This window comes from Mandrillus leucophaeus, unplaced genomic scaffold, assembly GCF_000951045.1.
Source record: "Mandrillus leucophaeus isolate KB7577 unplaced genomic scaffold, Mleu.le_1.0 Scaffold284, whole genome shotgun sequence".
Lineage (NCBI taxonomy): Eukaryota > Metazoa > Chordata > Mammalia > Primates > Cercopithecidae > Mandrillus > Mandrillus leucophaeus.
In genome coordinates this window covers 2,495,209-2,519,391 of record NW_012102965.1, presented here as the reverse complement: position 1 = coordinate 2,519,391, position 24,183 = coordinate 2,495,209, and the positions used below count along the sequence as shown (strand labels likewise).

Here is a 24,183-nt window from a genome sequence, read left to right as displayed (position 1 = left end):
TTTCTGTCCATGTGTATCCATCATTCCATCTCTCTCCCTATCAAGAACTGAGGGCAAAAAGTCCATCTGCCAACTTCAATCCAGGCAGACAGACCAAGTACATTGGGGACACACCCTTTTGTGTGGCCATTCACACTTGGAAGATAAGGGAGAACTTAGTCTTTCAAGTACATATGAAGAGATGGTAGCCATTTTATTTCAACAGAGAAGGTAAAAAAAAGAAATAAACTAAGATTACATAGGAGAGCTTCTCCTAACACATAAGGAAGGAATTTCAGAATATAGCATAGACACTGTATACTGTAATAAACTTAGCTAAGGCTGGAATTTAGCATTCTATCCTCGGGTTTTCTTTCCTTTTCTGTTTCCTTCCTCTAATAATGATGACAATAATACTTTACATTTGCATTCATTTCCAGTTTTCAAGTTACTTCTACATACATTCATACATTCCATTCTCCCTAAGCAGGGGAGGGGAGGTTGGTTTCCAATACATGCCTACTTGGAACAGAGGACTGATCTAAACAAATGTATTTTCAACCACTGGATTTGTAAAGTATTTCCTGTTGACTGCACTGTAACTAATACCAGTTCCTCTCATAACCCATGCCCATATTCTCCAGAGCGCCCCCACACAAAGAGCCCACTACACAAAGAAACAAGATTTAAGCAGATAGCAAATATTATGGGGCTCACTAAATGCTGAATCAATTAATGTTATAATCCTAAGTGCTCAAGCAGAAGCTGACATGGTTTGAATCCCACATCTATCACTTTGTGGCTTTCACATCTTAGATAAGTCATTTCTCTTTCTGAAGTTAGTAGCTATTTGCATTAGAAATAGAACTCTAACCCTTAGCATAATGCCTGGCACATAAAAAAAACACTCAAAAATGTGAGCACTATTTTAAGTCCTACTTACCAATAAATTGTGGTCCTTAGGAGATTTTCCCCCCTTTCCTAGCAATTTAAGCAACCATATCCTGTCAATTTAAGCAATAAAGAATTCCACTAGCCTTGTGGTTTCACTGGTAGGTAATAGGTAGCAAATAAAAGCAGCTACTACATGGCTAAATTCTAGATTGGAGCTTCCAAATCAAACTAAACAAAGAGAAATGTAAATTCTTTGTCATGAGAACCATCCTAAAGCTTTGGGATGTTGTTGGGGAGCTCGAGAATTGCTATCCTATGTAAATAAATCTCGTCTGTGACCACTGCCAGAGATATGTCACTGATACAGCTTGACTTGTCCACATTTACCAATGCAGAGATTTCTTTCAAATTAAGAGAAAACAAGGGAGAGAAGATAGTTAGAAAAGATGAGAAAATTTCATGTGTCTTACCAGGCAAAGCCAGAGCCACAGTCCCACTTTACAAGCCCCTACCTGGTCTAAAAGAAAAGTTATTTAAAGCATTAACTAAGAGGATAAGAAGCCACCATTGTTGTAGGCTTAAAGTGATCCACTTTCACTAGGGCTCAGAGTAGTGGGGCCCTCATTGCAAATGCAAAGTCCCCAGCTGGGGGTAAGAAGAAGAGAAAATGTTAAGATGCTCAGCTCTTGAAGTGCCAATACCCTGGTCTCCACATTCCAACGCTGGCCGCCTCCTCCCTCGTCCCACCGCTCCCTTCCATTATTCTGGAGCAGGTCCTTCCCAGCTCTGCCATTCGGTGTCAGAGAGACTTGGGAAGCGCCCCAGGAACTGTTGAGATGGAGAAATACACAAAGGCTCCCTTCCACAAAGCATTCTTTCACAGAGGCAGCCGTGTCTATTAAATAGGTCCTCTTAATGTGCATACACTTCTATAAGGAGATTATGAGAACCACGAGCTCACTAAATCAGCCCCACAAAATGTGTATAAATCCACTGCAGGGAGGAGAAAAGGTGTGTGTGGCAGGGAGGAGGGAGGATTTAAAATTAGTGGCAGGGGGCCTCCACTCTTCTTGGTAATTCCCTGGGGAAAAGAAGGTGTAGACAAAACTGTCCAGTGAGGCTGCCACAACCCCTGGGTTGAGCCATTTGGTATCTGCACAATTCCTTTCCTCCACTTGCATTCTCATATTGTCCAGCTATGGGCCATAACCCTTGCAAAAATATTTCTTCCTCTAAGTCATAAGAAGAGAGGTGTAACAGTTCCCCGTGTGGTAATATGCACCTTGCACTCTGTCTCCCAAATCTTTAGAAATAGGAAGCACAAAATGTAACAAGTAATTTTCTAATAAAATGTGCAATGCATTTTCTAAAAATAAATAAGTAAAGTGCTCGACTATATATTTATTAAGCCTCTCATGGGTCATCACACTGGCTTCATGAATGATTCAACTCTTCACCTCATTATTTCTTCATGATCACCTCCTTCTAGAGAATAATTAAAGTTACACAAAAAGCAAGTTTACCCATAGTATTAAATGGAATGTCCTTTTATTTACCTAGCTATCCATAAAACAAAAAATCTTTCACTCAAAAAGTATTTCCAAACACTTATAAGATATGCAAACGACTTCCCAGTTCACAAAGGGATTTTAGAGACATTTCATTCAATGTGACGACAGCTCTGTGACACAGATATTAACAACTCCTGTGTTACAAGTCAGGAAAGAGACCCAGAGAGATTAAGTGGAGCCCCAAGTCTTTCCTTCCAAATTCATTCATTCATTCCTTCAGGACTTACTGAGGGCTTAGTCTTGGCCTGGGCACTATTGAAGGTATGGATTCAGGGAAAGCAGATGTAGTCTCTACTGCTAAGTATCTCACAAGGGCAACCCAAGCTTAGGTGTAAGAAAACAGGCATCTTTCTAGAGAAGGCTATGTCAGAGCTGAATTTTCAGGGATAAATTCCCTGTTCTCTTCACATCAACATGTCCTCCACGACTCGCCAGTATTAAACTAGGCTAAGAAAAAATGGATCTGATAATCACCTTTGTGCCAGAAGACAAATAACTGGAGAGGAAGCCCAGGCAGTTCCAGTGGCAGTGCTGTCTTTCATACTGACGTTAACTCTAACGATAAGCGGAGTAACAGCACAGCGCTGTTGGGCACCTGGAGCTTATTGTTTCCGTATGGCATATGATGAAGTGTCAGAACAGGGAGGAGTATATCTCCAAGAAGGAATGTGATGAGCAGGAAAACTCATCCAGTGAGATTGGCCTGGAGAGATCTGAAGCCAGGAGCCATTTGGTCTTGTCCAGTGGCATTAATGTACCCACAGACAAAGGCCAAAGGGGACATGGAGGCCAGAGCTGCTGGTCAACGGTTTGTTTTAAGAAAACAATGGGGGGACCCAACTCCATGCTATCAGAATAAAGGTCATCCTTCCCCGTATTTTTCTCAAGTTATACAAGTGGCCTTATTCTTCAAGCAATAAAGAATTCCACTAGCCTTTTGCTAAGGATAAAACATCTCCAAAATATAGGTTGCTTAAACTGCAGATATAGAATAGTTTCTTCAACTGTCTTCTTTTTTCCAAATGAATAATGCTACCTAGATGAAAACAATGTTTTTCTTCACCTTTTATTCCAAATTTCTTTTTTTTTAAAAAAAAAAGCTTTTAAAAAATTCATACAGAAATATTTTAAAATTCATACAGAAATATTGAGGGAAGTTCCAGTTTCAAACCATCTTTTGTCAAGAAAGAACACTAGTGAAAGATACTTTCAGGAAATCAAGTACAGTATATGATTTCAACACAGCAAAGCTAGTGTCTCACTGTTAATTTTTATTATTAATAATAATAATAATAAAGGCTGGATGCAGTGGCTCCCACTTGTAATCCCAGTACTTTGGGACACTGAGGTAGGAGGACTGCTAGAGTCCAGGAGTCTGAGACTAGCCTGGGCAAGATAGTAAGAGCCTGGCTCTACAAAAAACAAAATTTTTAATTAGCTGGACATGGTGGTGCCTGCCTGTAGTCCCAGCTATTCAGGAGGCTGAGGCAGGAGGATCACTTATGCATGAGAGACAGTCAAGGCTGCAGTGAGCCGAGCTGGGCAACAGAGGTGATATGGTTTGAATCTGTGTCCCCACCCAAATCTCATGTCAAATTGTAATTCCCATGTGTCAGGGGAGGGTCCTGGAGGGAGGTGACTGAATCATGGGGGTGGATTTCCCCCATGCTGGTCTTGTGATAGTGAGTGCTTGAGTTCCCACGAGATCTGATGGTATAAAAGTGTGGCACTTCCCCCCTTGCTCTTCTTTCTCTCTCCTGTAGCCATGTAAGGCATGCCATGCTTCTCCTTTGCCTTTCATCATGATTGTAAGTTTCCTGAGGCCTCCCCAGCCATGCAAAACTGTGAGTCAATTAAACTGATTTTCTTTATAAATTACCCAGTCTCAGGTAATTCTTTATAGCAGTGTAAAAACAGAGTAATACAGAGGGAGACCATTTCTTTAAAAAAAAAAAAAAAAAAAAAGGAGAGGGAGCAGTCCTTGAAGAAAGATACTTCTTTTCCCAGTGCTTTGGGTCAGTTACTCTATAGAGGGACCTTGGCATTCATGGACTGCATGTTTATAGTTTGGACCATTTGAGAGCAACCCTTGCACAAATTTAAGCAGGGTAACAAATTTTAGACATTGTTAGTATTACAGTCATATCATACTGGTCTCTAGATTTTAGGCAGATTAAATTATTTACTTTTTAAAAGTTATTTAAGCAAAGATTTTCCTAGAGTTTTATCTTTTAATTTTTACACGAGAACCCCATAGGATGGGGGTTTTCTGCAAATTAAAGGGCAAGAATTTTCAGTCCATGTTTGAAGAGAGAAAATGTTGCTGCTCTGCACCTATGTTCCCACCAGCATTTGCTGACTTCCCTGAGAATAAAAGGTTATAACTGAAACAGCATGATACGAAGTACTTTTATATAAATTGTTGCTTTTGGTCTTCACTACAACCCTTTGAGGTAGGGTAAAATCCCTATTTTACAAATCAAGAAATTGAGGCTTGCTGAAGCCAAGTCACTCTCCCTTTGCATGACTCCTTTGTGATTGTTCTTAAAAGGTGAGATATTTTTGAAACTCACTGAAGGGAGAACATGATGTTAGCAAAGCATTGCACCACCCACAAAGTACATTCTCTCCCCTCAGATGTCTGAAGGGTACACACATCTTCTGAGAAGACGGAAACTCATCAGCTTGAGGAGAAAATGCCAAGTTTAAAATGAGGCTTGTTAGAGAAGAAGCCATCACAGTTTATTAAATTAGCTTTCTCTCCCAGCAAGTGTTTGATGTAAATGGCAAGGGTTCGAAGGTCAAACAGGAAGAAGTATGTGCTTTAATTTCTCCCCCCTAGAGGTGCATGAATGTTTTCTATTAACGAAAACCCTGTAGCCAACAAATCCTGGGCTTGGATCAAACAGCCCTCCATCTTTTAAGTTATAACATCACAAGGAGACATTTCAAGAGGAAACCATGCCCAGTCAGACCTGCAGTACCAGAGAGAGGGCTGCTTCTGCCCTTTGGGAATTTGAAAAATATCTTCCTTTTTGCTGAAACTGCTTAGTGACAGACAAAAATATCCCCAAATAGTTATTCCTGATCAGTGGACAGGGTCATCATTGAAACTGGGCAGGCGCTGAGGTAGAGCTATTTGTACCTCTGGCCAAGGGAATTAGGTACCTTTGCACCACTCCCTTTGGCTAAGGTACTTAGGAATGGACGTTCTGACATCCAGCTTGGTCCACTGGGGTATGTATGAGTTAGGTAATAATAGCCAATACTTATCTGTGCTTAGCATGGTATGCAATGCATAGTAAATGCTCAATAAATAGGAACTAATAATATTATAACACTTCCCCTTTTCCTCGTCCTTAATAACATCCTCCCCATCTATTATCCCCACACAACCAGGACTCTTCCTGGCTGCTCAAATCTAGAAGTGGGGAGTAGAGTACAAAATTCTGAAGACTTAGCATTACATATCCTCACATGAAGAAAAAGCAAACACTTCCTGAGACCTCTGGCATCAGGCATTGTGCTAGATATTCTTACAAACCTCATCTCATTTAACTGTACAACAATGGTGGAAACAGCCCTGATTTTTACAGTAAGAAACCTGAGGTTCAGAAGGATAGCAAGAGAGTTTGGATTAAAATCCCATTTCTCCTAAACAGGCTTTTGTGAGTTGGCCTGAGAGTGGGGTCTGCTTTTATAACCCTTTTAGGTGAATGTTGTTCCAGACAACAGACTCTGAAATGAGCATTGAAAGCCAGACTCTTTGTAAACTAGGGATTGCTGGAACTGTCCATATCTCTCGCCTCCTCTGGGGAAGGTCTCTGCACTACTTAAAAATGGCTTTTAGTTTGGAGGACTCAACTCCTTCAAAAGCACATCCACAAAGCCTACAAAGGTAAGCATTCCTGGCAGGGCAGTCCTGGGAGAGTGGAAAATGGAAAAAGTCTCAGGGCAACTGGCAGCTCAGTTATAAGAAGGAAATAAAAAACCAAGTTGAAGGTTTATAGAAAACACACAGAGGAAGAATGAAGCATAGTAATTGTTTACAGGCCACTCGTGGGCTGTCTAAAAATGCCATAAATAAGAAATATAGCTTGGGACAGACTAGCTTAAAAAAACTTAATCCCTCAAACACAGTCCTCCAGGGAACATGACCCATGGGCATCCATCAAGCAAAAATCTCCACCATTGCTTATGAACAATTTCCCATGATTTCCCGGAGCTGACCCTCATCCCCTGCTGTTCCCAGCCTGCTTACTAACTAATCCCCCAGTAGAATGTTCACTCCAGGAAAACAGGGCTGTATCTGGTTGACTTTTCTATCCTAGGTATCTACCAGAGTACCTGGCTAGTAACAGACTTTAAATATATGTTAAATAATTATTTAGTTTCTCATTCACTTAATTTTCCTGGTTAAATTGTTTCAACATGAGAATCATTTCTAATATTTTAAAGGTGTTCTACAGTGATGTGAATGCTTTGAGGAAAAAGGCATTTACAGAATTCTAATGTGATGATAAAAGTAAGAATAGCTCAATGTTTATCTACACAATTTTGATCTCAGTCTTGTAACTAAGAGAATCAGTGTATAAAAGTCAAATTCTAATGAAATGGAAGATACCTGAATTCACTGGATAAGACATACAACTTGGCAGGTTGTATGCACAATGTGTATTGAAAGAAAGAATAATGGAGGAACATGTTGTTATGTTAGTAGACCTCCCACCTCTTCATTCAATGTCAGACATTTTGGGAAATAGTAGCACAATACTCTCACTTCAATAATTTATGAGCAAAAACACTAAATGAAAATTCAACAAGAAATTTACCAGGTTACCTGCAAGTCCTATACAATCTTGATTTGCATCAAATAGAAGACAAACTTTTATGAGGAAAATAAACTCAAAAAGGATGTTTTTCATGCTTTACCTCCTTAATAATATTTTACTATGTCATAATGAGATTCTCTGTACAATGACTCCTCTATAACTGTCCAGAGTAGATTTTGTTTTGGTAACTACAAACCTCTCAAAAATCATTTATAAAAATCATGTATTTTAGTTTCACTAACTAGATGAAATGATTGCAGGCCGTTTAAAAACCACATCCAAAAGTAGCAAGTCTCTTTGTAACTTTTCTCAGTATCATCACAGAACAGACATAGCCAACCAGAAATTAGAGATGGACAAACAGAGATGGTCAAAGAACTGAAACTTACAAAACACAAATCATAAAAGCATCTACCACCAGCTACTTAAAAACCCAGTTCTATCTATAAAACATACTATATTTTTAAGCTGTATCTGTAATAATATGTTTATAAAATGTAAATCCCACCAACGTGGGCAATTCCAAACCACAATCACATCACCTTACAAAAAGTTGAAATTATATTCAAATATATAAAGTATTAGAATTGCCTTCTAAACCAATTGATTTGAATTCTCCTACTAACCAAATGAATTAAGCAGTTCCAAGCACTATTGTTGATGTAACACCACCATGCACTTCCTATGTTTCATGTCTGTCTTGAAATTAGGTATCGCAGGTGCTAAGTAGATAATCAGTTACATTTTTTTTTTTCCAAAAAAAGAGGAGGTCCAGCATAACCATGACACTAGCCAAAATGATCAAAATCATTCCCTGTATTCTACTGCCAGTGGAATGGTAACAGCGATAATTGTAGTAAATATTGGTGTCACCTCTCTGCTATCCAAATCACTGGATTGTGTAGGTCATAAAATGTGAGTAGAATCAACCCACTTCTAGGAGGTTTAGGCTGCAGGAGTAGGTCCTGACTGGCATAAACTAATGTAATCCCATTCTCTTGTATTCCACTAAGGTCCAGTCAGAGTGAGCCCAAGCCATCCTTCAAAGCCTAAGGGGAGAAAGATGCCCTCTTCTCCTGAAGAGTGTCCTGTACCTCTGGGAAGCCTAGCATCACTGCACTCATTTTACTACAGGCAAAACCAGCCTGAGGATAAACTGACAGCCAGAGGGTGATAGAGCCAAGAGAGTGAGAGAAAGAAATGGAACCAGCCAGAGGGATCCTTCTAAGCAAAAGCCAACTCCCTTGTTCTTGTGCCTAAAACCCTCCAGTGGCTTCCCATTTCAGCCAGAACAAAATCCAAACTTGTTCTCCACAGTGATCCTATCCTCACTCATCTTCCTTTATTCCCAATTTTCTTCAGCGCCTTCGTTCAGCCCTTCACACACACTGATCTCCTTCCCTCCACAGGTCTCTGTATGCTTTATTCCTTACAACCGGTCCTCCCAGGCTGCTACCAATCATCATTCATGCCTCCATTCAAATATCAGCACCCCCAAGAGGCCTTCTTTGAACTCCATGTTAACCTACTTTATGTCCTTCACAGAACTGGTCAGGGTTCAACATTACCTGTACTTAGCGTTTACATGTTTAAATATTTATCTCCCTCTTATAAGAATGTAAGCTCCTCAAAGGCAGTCCCAGCTCCCAAAGCTGTGCTTGTGCATAACAGAAGTTCAATCTACAGTTTCTTACAGATTGACTGACTGACTAAGCCCAAGATTCTACGCAGGCCACATTGATCCAAAAATCCTAAATAATGCTTTGTTTTTAGCTGCAAACAAGAACTGCAAAACCCACAGCTCTCTTGAAGATTTGTATATACCCTGGATTACACTTTATTATTTCTAATCCTGGATGTCATTATTATTTAAACAATAAAAGCAAATTTCCTTTGAGAACAATGTCATTTGAAAGAAAACCAATTTGTAGTAGTAGAATTCGGCTCTCATCCCGAACATAAAAAGCACGTCTGAATACATACGTGTGAGCGCGCACGCTCTCTCAAAACTCGACAATAAATTAATATATGAAAACTTTTTTGGGCTATGGAAATGTTATAAAACCAGATAGTGGTGCTCACTGCATAATGCGACAAATTTAATAAAAATCACTAAATTATTTAAAAATCAATAATAAACAGCCCAATTTAAAATTAGCAAAGGTTTTGATATTTCACCAAAAAAGATACACTAATGGCAAATAGGCACATGAAAAAAATGCTCAGCATCATTGCTCATTAGAGAAATATTCACTAAAACCACAATGAGATACCACTTCACACATTTTATAATGACTAATATTAAAATGACAGATTCTACTAAGTCGTGGTGAGGCTGTGGAGCAACCAGGACTTTTCATACATTGCTGGTGGGAAAACAAAGTAATATAGCCCCTTTGGAAAACAGACTGGCAGTTTCTTATAAAGTTTAACACACACTTAACATATGGCATAGTAATTCCACCCCTAGAAATATGAAAACTTATATTCAACCCAAAACCACTATTAAACCCTGAATGTTTAATAGTAGATTTGAAACATCAAAAAACTCCCAGCCTGGGCAATATGGTGAAACCCTATCTCTACAAAAAATACAAAAATTAGCCGGGCATGATGGTGCATGCCGCTGGTCGCAGCTACTCAAGAGGCTGAGATGGGAGGATCACTTGAGCCCAGGAGGTGGAGGCTACAGTGAGCTGTGATCATGCCACTGCACTCCAGCCTGGGTGACAGAGAAAGACCCTGTCTCAAAGCAAAACAGACAAAACAAAAAACTACCAAAAACTCAAATGTTCTTTAATTGGTGAATGGATAAGCAAACTGTGGCATATCTGTACAATAGAATGGTACTCAGCAATAAAAAGGAATTAACTATTGATACATACAACATGGATGAATCTCAAATGCACTGTGTTAAATGAAAGATGCCAGACTCAAAATACATATCATAATGTTTCCATTTATCCTTTTCTGGAAAAGGCAAAACTATAGATATGGAGAATATATCGATGGTTTCCAGGAGTTTCAGGTGGGGAAAGGACTGACTATAAAGGTGCAGCATCAGGTAATTTTGGGGAGTGGTGTTACTGTTGTATATCTTGACTGTGGTGTTGGTTACATGACTGCATTTTCAAAAATCATGAAACTTCAACAAAAAGTGTGTATTTTCACTCCCATTAGGATAGCTACTGTAAAACAAATAAACCAAACAAAAAACAAGTACTGGTAAGGAGGGGAAGAAATTAGAACCCTTGTGCATTGCTGGTGGGAAAGTTTTAAAATGGTACACCCACTATGGAAAACAGTATGGCAGTTTCTCAAACAATTAAACAGAATTACCATATGATCTAGCAATTTCACTTCTGGGCACATGCTCAAAAGAACTGAAAGCAGACTCAAACAGATATTTGTACACTCATGTTTGTAGTAGCGTTATTCACAGTAGCCAAAAGGTGGAAGCAAGTCAACTGTCCATTGATGGATGGACGGATAAACAAAATGTGGCATATACACACAATGGAATATTATTCAGCCTTAGAAAGAAAGGAAATTCTGACACATGCTACACATGGATGAACCCCGAAGACATTATGCCAAGTGAAATAAGTCAGTCACAAAAGGACAAATATTGTTTAATTCCATTTTTATGAGGTGCCTAGAGTCGCCAACCAAATTCAGAGAGATAGAAAGTAGAACAGTGATTTGCTAGGAACTGGCGACAGGGTGGAATGGGGCATTATTGTTCAATGGTACAGAGTTTGGGAAGATGAAAAAGTTCTAGAGATGGATGGTCATGACGGTTGCACGACAATATGAAAGAATTTAATGCCACAGAACTGTACACTTTTGGCCACGACTAAAAGAGTTACTGGGAAATATACCTGAATTGACGAGGAATAAGAATCCAAATTCCTCCCTTAGCACCACCCTTCTGCTCATATGCCGTCAGCCGCCTGGCTTTCTTTCAGTTTTTAAACTACACCAGGGTCCTGTCTCTCAAGATCTCTACAAAGCCTCTTGCTTCTGCTGGAATGCTAGACCCCCTAAACCTCTCCCTGGTTGGCTCCTCCTTCTGCCATGTCCCCTCCCAACGTCTCCCTTGATTGATTCCTCCTTCTGCTTGGCCCCCAGCCCCTCCCCTGATTGGCTCCTCCTTTCCATCACTGCTTCAGATTCCCTTTTAGAGTTGTCGCTCCCGCTCACCCTTGTCCAATAATGATTTACTGAGTACTTCTAACAGCCAATCACCATTCTACAGGAATATAGCATTGAACAATACAGTGCTTACCTGTGAGAGGTTAGGGGGCATGACGAACACTAAAAGAAACAGGGTAGGAAACAATGAGGAAGGGCAAGGGAGCTGCTGTTTCAAAGAGGGTTGACAAGGATACTTCTTGCTGTTCTCAAGCAAGAGGAGCAGCAAGTTCAAAGGTTCTGGGTCAGGAATGTGCTTAGAGTGCTGAAAGAACAGAGTTATATGCAAGGGGGAGGGGAGGTAAAAGATAAGGTCACAAAGGTGGAAGGGGCCAGATCACATCCAGCTGCGAAGGCCACCAGTAATTCAGGATTGTACTGAGTCAGATGAGAACCTTTAGGGACTTTTAAGCAGAGGTATGACATATCTGACTTACATTTCTAAAAGATCTCCTTGGCACTCTTTTTTTTTTTTTTTTTTTTTTGGTAGAGACATGGTCTCACCATGTTGCCCATGCTGGTCTTCAACTCCTGGCCTCAAGGGGTCCTGCCACCTCGGCCTCCCAGAGTGCTGGGATTACCAAAGTGAGCCACCACACCCAGCCCAGCCTGCCCTTGGTACTCTTTCTAAAGGCCCCATATTTCCTTCATAACATTACTCAAAATTTACAACGTATATTTATTTGTAAGATTATTTGTTTAATGTCTATTTCACCTAGCAGGCTGCATATTTTATGACAGTAGGAATCATGTCGCTCTCTTTGTGACAACATAAACTCAAATCCAAGCATAATACCTGGCACACAGTCTGTGTTCAATAAAGATTTGTGAAGTGAATTAACTAATGAACTCTAACCTCTAGGATAAAGTAGATCCATGTATATTAGTTTGCAAGTACACAATCATTTTTGTATTTTTTACATTCTTAAATGTAGCCCAACTTTCTCTAGGTGACCATATTAAACATTAGAACCAACTAATACTAATACTTAGAGTCTACTTAGAGTCCTAATGTGCTTGATACTGTAGCAGATACTTCTACTCACCTGAAACGTTCTTAATCTTTAGTAGCAGATAAAGACCCTAGACATTTCATAGTAATTCTAAAGTAATGAAATGGACACATTAAACATAGTAGTAAAAGCTAAATTTGTAACAGTAACTACTAAAAAGTTACAAAGTCTACCATTTAAAGGCTGCTGGGCAATGTCTGTGGTCTAGAAATTTTTGAGTCCTCATAATGTGACACAGACAGGGGTAACCACCAGGACTACGCAGTGTTCTTTCCTGTGTTCTGTGTTCTTTCCTGCAAGAGCTCATGCTCTAATAAGTCATCTCCAGGATGTTTTACTGCTTGTAACTCTTGTCTGCATTTTTTTATCTGAATATGTGCAAATAATGTATTTGCTTCTTTCATGGTCATCTGAAATCATACTATCTCAAGTCTAAAACACTCCTAACAAATGTGTTTGGTTCATAATTAGCACACAGGCTAACCCCCCGAAGACTACAGAAGTGGCAAATTTCCCCTTTTCACAAATGGTTCAGTGAAGCCAATTCTGGATCAAATAGCCAAGACTGCAACAAAAAACAAACCAACCAACCAACCCAATCTATGTTCTCCAGGTTTTTCCCCAAAACCACTCAGGGCAGCAACAACTCGGTGACTAACAGTCCCCTAGAAAGGGAGCAGAACAAGCGGCAGAAAGCACTGGCTGTCTCCTGCAGTGGCCAAGGACAGCTCTTGTTCAGGCACCACCAAGCAGAACATGGAAAGGAACCCATTTCAGCATGTCCTGTCTTTGGGATGTCATGAGAAATATAGGCTTTAGAGAGAGCCAATCCATTAAAGGGGATTGTGTTAGGACAAAGAAGGCCAGTATCCTGGCAGAGGTACATGGAGTAATCCAAGTGGGGGGAAAAAAGTCCCATGAAGTTTCATGTGAGTTAGCAAACGATAGAGGATGGTCAAGAAACCCAACAGGTCTTTCTACACCTCTAGTCCCTTAGAAATGAATGCAGTAATCACAGAAAAACTCTTAAAATATTTAAATATACAGGCATATGCTACCAGCAATATGGACATGAAAATATCCTGAAACCATTTATAAATACTATATATTTATATCGGAGATGATATACTTCCAATTTTCTTTTTCAAATATCTTTTAATGGTAATACACAGCACAGTAATTGCCATGGGTTCATGGCTTCTCTGTAACATTTTTTTTTTCCTATATAGAATCCTCACCTTATTTTCAAGTGACATAGAAATAAAACTACTGTAAGTTGGTTAAATTTTTATATACAGAGTCAAGGCAGACTGATGAATCTATATTTCAGCATATTTATAGATCATTAACTTCTAGCAATTCGTTTTTTGAATTAAGATTTTTTAAAAAAGAAAGCAAGAAAAGTTGGCCACCATAAACTAGACTCAGTTTGTGTTTTTCCTTAACATGCGCCTTATCAGCTCAGCCACAGCTGAAGTGATTCCAAATTGCTTTATGACACACTTGGATTTTCTCCTGCTAATAATTCCTCCTTCCTGCCCATGACTGGCAGGCTTCTTCCACACTGCAGTAATGTGGGACAGCTAATTATCTACCAATCCACCTTGCTATTCCATACTTGGCGACTTTTATCTGCACAGGACAGCTGCACTCTCTGCGTTTGAAGTAAAATGTCAGTCTCTGCTAATGCAACAAGACTTACATCACTAATGATGTCTCCACACTTTGAAGAAACAACTCAAAGCCTAATTAAAAATTCAGATTCATTTTCACTGGTTTGCCGATTTTCACTGTCCTTCCACCAGGGCCTTGAATGTCTTTAAAAATACTCCATGCAAAAATAAAATAAAATAAAAATCCAAGGGGAAGCAAGAAAAAAAAAAAAAAGGGCTGCCGTTTTGGGCTTTGACTGCATCTTTATAATAACTGTTATGGTTGGAAGAGAACCAAGACATTATCATGTACAAGATAAGAATTTACTCCCCTGGCTTCCCCTCTACAATTACAATAAAGCATACTATTTCCAGAGAAATATGGACCATAAGCTACTTTTTACATTCCCCGCTCTGGTATTTAGGTGTTGGAACTTTTCAAATGGTAATTAACTAGGAAATCATTTGACTGTGTACATCTGAAGTACAGAAAGCTACCTTTGAACTCAGAAAAAAAGAGGGCAAGGTAAAGAAACATTTAAACGACATTTAGTTTGTTTCATCATCACATTAAATGAACCATTCCTCCAAAGTAGTAATCCTATTGCAATTTTCACAAAAAAAAAAGGAGACAGAGAGAAAGAAACAACTTCATATCCCCTTAATGACTAGGGAGAGAGAGGTAGGTCACAAAATCCAATTTCTAAATAGAACTTTACCTGAAAATTACAGGTAGAATTTTCTTCTGCGGCTTTTACATAAACAAACACAAAACAAAGTCATTCCTCCTCTAAAGTATTTTTTAAATAACTTACCTTTTCAGAAAAAAAAAAAAAAAGCTTCAATGGTACTGGTTCACAAAGATAGTCATTGACCAGTTAAGTTTGCACTTAAAAAAATCCAACAACATTCTAGTAAGTCTAAGAATTTTCTAACTTTCTTCACTGACTCACTGACTTCTAGGTATTTAGCAACTTAAAAATCTAGTTAGCTGTCAAATTAGACCATCAGCTTTAAGTTCGCAGCCATTCAATCATTAAGCCAAACTTGCTTTTCAGGAGAGGAATGTATACTACTATGTCAAGTTTCCTTTTCCATTCTAAGAGAAAAATGGGGGGAAAGGGGGGCTCCCACAGTATAATATTATGAAAAGGGTCAAAAAATGAGAGACTAAAACCAAAACATGAGTTCTAAATCTATCACTTACTACTGGTATGATCTCCAGAGAGCCACTTCCTCGCTGGGTCTCAGTTTCTGTAAAATGAACATTTGTAAAACAAGCAGGGCAGATTTGACTCTCTCTCTGGTCCATCCCTGTTCTCATAGCAGCCAGTGATCTGTAGATCTGAGAGGTCAGGGAGAAAAGGCAGGTCTGCTAAGCCTGGATTTGCACAACTCCACAGGAGGGACCGCTGGGCAGCCAGCCTGTCTTTGGACCAGAAGCAGGGAGTCCACCTTGCAGGATCAAACTAAACTTGGGGAGGCAGAACCCAGAAATGTAGCAGGCCTTGGCAACCGGTGACTGCTGAACAGCGTCTGAGTCTGAAGACACTTTGGCTGAGTTTTCTAGGTTCTAAGCTTTCTCCAGATTTTTGTTTCTTCTCCTCAGAGCACCTCACCTCCAAATACAAAGAACTTAGGCACAAGCAGCAGCTAGTTCCCAACTTAAACATTGATAAGCTACTGCCAGCCATACTGAAATAGAGGGGAGAACCTATTTAAGAAGTAGGCATGCAAAGAGACAAAAACAGCGTACTGGCCACATGCTTTGAGCCCTAATCCAGTCCTGCCCAAAGATCTACCCCAGACACTTCAATTGCATAGGGCAGTAGCTTCCTTTCTTGCCAGTGTGAGTTGAGTGTTCTGCTGCCTGCCATGTCACAAGTCTTTACTGACAAGAAGGATCCAAGAAACACCCCCCAGCTTGACCTCTGCCTATTTCTCCCACCTCTATTTATGCCCTTTCTTCCAACTAGTTCCCTAAACTCCAAAACCATAACGCCATCTTTCCACTCATCAAAGGTGCTACGCTTTTCCTCAAAAAGGAGCCTTTTGGGAAGTCCACTCTGACTAACCAACTCCTACTTCATTCCACTTTCTCAGGGAGGCCTGCCAGAATCCCTCTGTGCTCTTAAATAGGTTAACATCCCTGACACTTTCTCCAAGCATCCCGAAACGCCTCTCATAACATTCATTACCTCAGAAATTAATTGATAGGTAGGTATCTCAAACCTAACATGGTGCCTGGCACCAAGTAAACCTTCATCTTGTTGAAGTCATTATGATGACAAGTTCATTTCTCAAAGCAATCCATTCTAGAACTCTTCTATCAGAAAGTTCTTCTTTGTATCACAAATAAATCAGCCTCCCCATAACCAGCACACAACCCCTGCGTTTTCTTTCTGGAATCCGCTGAATAATCCTAACCCAGACACTGCAAATTGGTGGCCTCTGGCCCTATCCAGCCTGCAGACATGTTTGGTTTGGCCCACATGGTGTGTGTGTGTGTTTGTTTTTGTTTGTTTTTGTTTTTTAAACTGAATTCGTTGCCAAAAATTTAAAGATATCTTATGGAAAAAACAGACACCCAGCTTCTCATAAAAAACAAAGTCATGTGACAACATTGGACCCACATGGCTACTGGGCAACAGAGTAGCTGAGTGGTCCTGCCCCCCTTCAGCCTTGGCACAGCCCTCCAGCTTACAACATCCAACACCACTCCCTGCTTACCTACACCTGGTCCACTTCATTCGTTTTGTCTAACTGACCTCTAGAAACACGAATTCGATATAGCAACCCTGGGTGTACTCAGGGTTCCCATATTTTAGCATTTATTTCTATATTGTCTTGAGCTATCCAAGTTGGTTTAGCCTCTCTGGATATGACAGAACTCTGCGGTCTTAGGGCGAGGCACTAGATGTCCTATTACTCTCAGCCTCCGTGTAATGAGGAATCCAGTGAATATTTGCTGACAGACTGATCAGAAGATACTGTATATTAGTCCAGCTCTTCCTCTTCAATCTGCCTGTCTTCTCTCCCAGTTACAGCTATCTTGCTTGGTCCTTTTCTGACTCTTGTGTCTTCTGGAAGAGGCAGAGAACAGGGACAAGCAGTAGATGTGGTTCATGTTGCAGCAGTTCAGTGTGTGTGCCTAGGCTACATGCCAGCCTTTAAGAAAAACAAGGATCCTCCCAGTCTTGTGGGGAAATCCAGGCATGAAATCGAGGGCCAGACAGCACAATTAGGGATAGACCTAGAGGAGCTTCCCCAAAGAAGCTTGGCATTACATCGGGAAGGCTGGGGAATTTGCTGGGCAAAGGTATTAGCTAATTTGCAAAAATCTAAGAGACTCAGCAACGGTTTCATTCAGGCACATCATTGTTAAAAAGTGTAGCCTAAACAACCTCCAAAATATTTATATCTATTTGTCAATTGTAAATTTTATATACTAGTATACCAATATATTATATATATTATAAAACATTACAAATATATAAATTAAATAAGGATACAATAAAAATGTCATAGATGAAATTATGTGATATCCGGAATTTGCTTCAAAATAATCTGGGGGAAGAGCAAGTGGAGGCAGAGGTAGAAATGAAACCAGCTTGACCATCAGTTAATAACTGTCTAAGCTGGGTGAGAGGTATGTGGATATTCATATGCTATTTTATTTACCTTTGTATATGTTTTTAAATCTTTGTAGTTTAAAAGTAAAGAAATAACTATGACTAGCCAAGTCTAGCATTTTCTTCAGAAAGCCTCAAATGTGGTTTTGCACCACATCCAAAGGTCTGTGAACCATATCTTAAAAACCTGAGGGCAGAGGATTGACCATATTGAAAACTGCCAGGTCTACAAATTAGATTTCAGTTTCCTTCAGGCTCAGGAGCTACATGTTTACTACCTTCCAGGTTCTGTGCCCTGGTGCTAAATGAACTGCTCTCACATGTATATTTCTGTTTATTGACTGCTCCTACCTGAAGCCCTGAGCTAGACACTTGGTTATCCTTTAAAGTATATTTCCCGCCATCAGCTATATGAAATGCAAAGACATTGAAGTTCAGAGTGATATAATAACATGCCAGAAGTTACACAGTTAATAACCAACTGGCTGAGTCAAAATTCTTGTCCCTGTTGTCCCTTCATATTTTGACTTTCAATAAATTCTTACTCCAAGGTCCAAGCATACCTAAAGTAAATCCCACTCCATCTAATACCAGAATTCCAGAGTTCTGCAAGGTTCCTGCCTGCAAGTCCACTTAAGCTCAAGGAAGGAACTCCTCAAGCAGCAACCAGAAATAGCACCAACATGTTACGAAGTGTAAAACCATCTCCACTCCCTCCCCCAAGCCCTTCCAGACTCAAGTACTATTGGCAGGAAAAACATAATAAGTACAAGGAATAAGGCCAGCTAAGATAGGCATTAGTGAGAAGGAAGTCGAGGAAGTGCTAAGCACAACAGAGACAGTTTATCAGAAGTCATTCAACATGCTTTTTCTTGGGCTAATTCCTGACAAGTTCAACTCAGAGTCATCCGTCTGTCAATGGTCAGTTTTCTTCTATTCTAAATATCCATTTTCAAAAGAAAACAACACAGCAGTTTTTCCACTAAGGCTTATATGGTACACAAGGCATAGAATCAAACCACATTATTTGCATATACAGGTGATTTTTCCTTCGAAAATGTTCTATATTGTATAATTTACACATTCAAATCATTCTAAACCAGCCCTGTCCTATCATGATGCATGTGATTTAGAGGAAATTACACATCTTACCAAACATGACTGCAAACCAGCTTGCAGTTACAATAGAGCCAGCAAGATGTTTATGTCCAATAACCACAGAAGCTCTAGGATAATGGCCAAAGAAATGAAACATGGGAGCTATACGAAGGGGCACAGGAGTCAGAGTCCTGTTCAGGTATTCAAGATACACCAGCTACCTTGTCCAGTGTCACCAAAGGAATCAGAAACATCTGATGAACTACTGATTTGGCTACCCTTCATGTGTGAAGCAGCAGCAGCAACAGCTGCTCCTGCTTTTAGGACTGGCCTGTGTATGTGGACATTTCACTGAAAAGGACAAGGGAGAAGTAGCTAACTTCTTTGACTTCACCAAAGGGGCTTGGGCAAGGCTCCTCTATGCTCCCACAATATCCTGTTTCTCTCTGTACCACTGCACTCACCTACTGCAGTGTAACGCCTCTATGCCTCTCGCTAACCACCTGTATCATAATGCCTCTTTTTGTGTCTATTTCCATCATTGGTTGAGAGATTAAGTGCATGGGCCAGGCTTTAGTCACCTTTGACTGCCAGTTTAATCTAACCCAAGACCCTTCATAGAGCAGAAGCTCCCCAAAAGTTTGTTGGATATATGCGAAAATGAATAATGCAGGACAGACACAGTAGCTCACACCTGTAATTCCAGTACTTTGGGAAGCCAAGGTGGGAGGATCACTCGAGGCCAGCAGTTCAAGACTAGACTGGCCAACACAGTGAAACTCCATACCTACAAAAAATAACAAAATTAGCAGGGTGTGGTGCTATGCGCGTGTAGTCTCAGCTACTCAGGAGGATTGCTTGAGCCTAGGAGTTTGAGGTTAGTGAACTATGATCATATCACTGCACTCCAGCCTGGGTAACACAGCAAAGATCCTGTCTCTTAAAAAAAAAAAAAAAAAAAAAAAAAAGGAATAATGAATTTAGTGCATTGCTGTTTTACTGCATACAAAGAAGGGTTGCTCTTTACTTCCAGCTGTAGTCACTATTTACAACATTGCTTTATATCTTTGACACTTCTGCCCCAGATGAGCCCTTCAGTTCCTGAACACGCCTCTGTTCTAGCTGCTGCTTTTTCTTCAATTGGAGTTGAAGCTCCAGTTCTTGCTTCTGGTATTTCTTCTGCCCTGACTGGAAGAAACACTGCTCCTCCCTCCCTCCCAGGGCCTATCCAGCAGCTGTCTGACCAACCTGCTGCTCTGTCTGCCAAGTTCATAGTAAGCGTGCCCAGCCCAGCAGAGTTGGGCTAACTTTAAGGCAGGCGCACTGGCCATGTGCCAGGCCCTTGCTGTTAGGAAGCCTGTATTGTCCTATAATGTTAAATGGGCCTTATAAGTGCCTGGCGAAATGGCTCCCAGAGCCAGATATGCCTTCTAACAAGCAGGCATTGTTATTTAGCTGGTTTACCTGTGCAATCTTATCTCCTCCTCCAGAATGTAAACTCCTTAAGGAGTTGTGCTGGAATATGTCCTTGTAAAAAGTCTCCTGAATACCCAGCATAGAGCTCCATGTTCAGTAAGCTTTCAATAATTATTTCTCCATTTGAGAACAACCACATCCATCAATATTTCTCCGTCCCAGCTTAACATTAACAGATGCCTTTACACACACTATTTCCTTTAAGTTCACAGAGCAAATCTTGAGGAAGAATCACCATCCTCAATTTTACAGATAAAAATCACCCATTTGCAAATGGCAGAGCTGGAATCCAGGTCTCTACCTACCCAATGTGGGGCTCTTTCCACTCCAAGATACTGCTTGATAAAAACTTGTTGCACGAATAAATAGGCAAAAACATGTCTCCCTGGACACAGCCACTTACTGCTCCCAGACCTCAACGCCACCATGGTTCCTCTGCACCAGACCAGTGAGGAGATGATGATTAGGTTTTTGACTTTTATCCATGATGTATGATGTCTGCTGCCAGGGGAACAGTATTCAGTGACAGCTTTCCCAGAGCACTGGCTAAATTGGTTGGCACAACTTATTTAAAGATTTTTAAAAACACTTTGTCCATTATTGAAAAGGAACAACAAAAATCATGAGTAGGCAGCCCCCACTGGAGAATTTTCCAAGAAAATCTTCAAGATAGATGCTTTTCAAACTGTCTTCTCTATCAGCAAGTACAAAAACTACGTCATGGGAAACTATGGTGCTGAAAGAAGGCTAGGTTTCTGTTTTTGTAAAATTACCCCCTTGCAACTCCTTATAAGCAGTAAGTGCTGCCACTCGAAATACTGCAAAACAGCAGGCCTGGTTTGAGGGCTACTTTGTAAGTTCTCAAACTTTAAAATTGTCTTTCAAGAATTTCAGCAGCAAAAGCCATATAAAAGTCTGAACATTGACTTTTTACATATAAAGAGACCTATAGAACGTTTCTCATAAAGTGAGATGCTGTCCTGAAAGGCCTGTACTATGCTCAGAACGCCAAGGTCAAATGAAAGGAGTCAATCCCTTAAGCAAGGGAAGACATTCTTTTCCAAAGAGACACAACTGTCCCCCCTCCACCCACACCCCGATCATCTTCGTAGGAAGTCAGACCTTAAAGCCTACGTGAGGCTTACCTCTGAAAAACAGATTAGCTCCACATCTAGAAAATCCAACATGCTGCAGGGAGGGCTATATAACCTACGCTTTAGGTAACTAAACCCACATAATTTCAGAGCCACTGAACAAATCCCAAAGGTTTACAGATGAGAATGTGGGGCTCAAAATCTTTGTTCTAAGGTCAGAAATCTAACCTGCATTCGACTTTTTTTTTTAACCAGTCTAACTAAATTAAAAAGAGACACTTTCTGCAATTTTCCCAGATAGAAGCAAGTGGCAGATCAATGTACAGCTCAAGAAGTAGAATTTAAATACAGTATGTGTGTCTCCTTTCAAAAAAGGAGAGAAGCCACTTCACATTTTGGCAGACAAAACCCTGTCCACAGGGGGTCCGTTTCCACAATGAGGTTGCAAAGGTGTTAGAAAGAGGCCAGTTGGGAGGAGATAAAGGGCCATTTGGGCACAAACCCCCCACCGATCAGAGCTTTTTTTCGAAGTGTCTCTTTTTCAACAGGGAAGCCTTTTAAAACTACATTTGCTTAGGATCCCTACCTGAATGACAATGTGTTGGGATCCAATTTCACCTTTTGTCAAGGACTGGGTGAGAAACAGTAAAACGGCTGTCAGCATCTTAGAAAAAGCCAGTCCTTAGCTTACAAGGAAAAGGCATGGGGCGGTGGAGGGGTAGGGGAGAATCCTAAGATTTCTTGTCCGGCCCTAGTGATGGAGTGAAGGTGGCAAATGCCTACAAATCCTACAGGCAGAGTCCATAACTCCAATATATTAAGTTTCCTTTATTAAAAGAGGTGCCTCAATGTAAAACTACAATTCTGTTTGTGCTCTGAATGGAAACATTCACCACTATTTTTTAATCCTAGCTTTCCATCTTTTCTAAAAGTCACTTCACTCCTAAGAACTCAGCAATAATCAGAAATCAGAAAATGCATATGGACAAAATTGCAACTGAATCTGAACCTGAAAGATCGGCATAGTTGAATGATGCATCTTAAAAGCTTATCTATTATTATGCAAATCAAGAAAACCCAACTCCGTTGCACTTCAGGGCCGGGTGTCTGCAAATAAATGCAAAATTACCTTTCAAAATCCATCCATTCTTCAGTCCTCAATGTCACCCTTAAAAATAATCCCAGTGGTGTTTCCCTACAGTAGAAAAGGTCTGTGGAACTTGCCTCAGGAAAATTGTAACCTCGTGGGTTACAATTACACTGGTGTGGGGAAGTGGAAAGAAGGAGGAAGAAGGAAAAAGAAAAGAAGGAGGAGGAGAACAAGAAGGAGGAGAAGGAGGAAGTAGAAGGAAGAAAAAAAGAGAAGAGGAGGATGAGGAAGAAGAAGAAAGAAGTAAGAAACCTAAATTCCAAAAGTGACTTGAACACCTCTCCCGGTGGGAGGTGGAAGGAGTGGTCACAGTAGGATGGAAATCAGAAACCTATTCCAAGAACGCATTCTTGGAAACTTCGATCTTTCGAAGACCACATTCATCCCCATGATTGTTAGAATGTATAAGAGAATGGTGTTAATTTATCTAAGAATGTTATAGCAAAGGTTTCAGGCTGGGAATGTCATCTCAACCTCTCCTAATCTAGTGGGCCTTTATGGCCAAGTGGATTAAAATAACAGCGGGGAAGAATCTCCAGGTGGTTGGTGTTCAGCAATTTTTACTACTGTTGGTCGTGAGTAACATCATCAGGATTCCTTACTAGCTGCGGGCAGTTTTTCTGTTACTCCCCCTTCCTCTTCCGAGGAGGACGGACATGATAAACAATTTGGAGAAATGGGAACCTTATTCACTTTGCTCCCTTTCTCCTCGACCCAAAAAGGCACACACGAAACAAAAATCATACAGCAGACAACACGCAAACCACAGCAGGATATGCGGAAAGCAACAAAAAGAGTCCCCCAGCAGGATTAGAGTCGGGAGTCTACCGGGAATCTACCAGGCCAGCCCCTCCCCCCATGCTCCCGGGCGGGGAAAGGAGCGCGGAGCCCTCTCGGAGGGCCGCTCTCCGCCGGGACCTAGGTGTCCCCGGGGCAGCTGCGTACGCTGCGGCGCCTTCCCTCCCAGCGCCCATCGGTGCGCCTCGGTCGGGGGGACGCGAGGACGCAGTCAAGGGGGTAGGGTGGGGAGTTCGGAAAATCGTCCGGGCCAGACGGGGCTGGCTGCTCTGGGATGGGGACACAAAGAGGGAGGGGAGTTTGCAGGGGTGGCAGAGTGAAAACAAGCCTGCATGGGAAATGGGTGCAAATTAGAAAAGAGGTGCGAGGAAACTGAAGAATCCTTGACGAGATGAAGGAGCTGGTACTCAGAAGAGGGGGGCTGTGCAGGGTCAAGTGGGTTCCGTGCAAAGGGCAGGGGATTCTGCAGAAGAGAAGGGCAGGGGTAGACGAGTGCATGGAAGAAGAGTTGGTGTATTGTCAGGGGGTCTGTACAGAGGACAGAGGGGTCCGACGGGAAGCCGGGCTCTGTGCATGCAAGGAGCCGATGCACACAGTCCAGGGGACTTGTACCGGGGAGTGGGATGGGGCTTTGCGCAAAGGAGAAAGGCGGGATATCTGGCCAGTTCGGGGGCCACTTACCTGCATGGTGACGACCCCCAGCTCCTCGACCGCCAGCCTGCGCATCTGGCTCGCCAGCACTTGTGCCTCGTCCAGGATGGAGAAATCGGCTTCGGCCCCGGCGCCCAGAAGCCAGCACG

General features: G+C 41.1%; 1 protein-coding gene across 1 annotated transcript in view; it reads right to left on the bottom strand.

Annotated features, from left to right (window-relative positions):
- The window catches only part of CACHD1 (cache domain containing 1), a 228,708-nt gene extending 204,531 nt beyond the window's left edge, over positions 1-24,177 (bottom strand). Inside the window, exon 1 of the mRNA XM_011985473.1 lies at positions 24,065-24,177. Coding sequence (XP_011840863.1) covers positions 24,065-24,109 — 45 coding nt within the window. The 5' untranslated portion in view covers positions 24,110-24,177. The remainder of the gene's footprint in view (positions 1-24,064) is intronic.
- Positions 24,178-24,183: the final 6 nt, after the last annotated feature.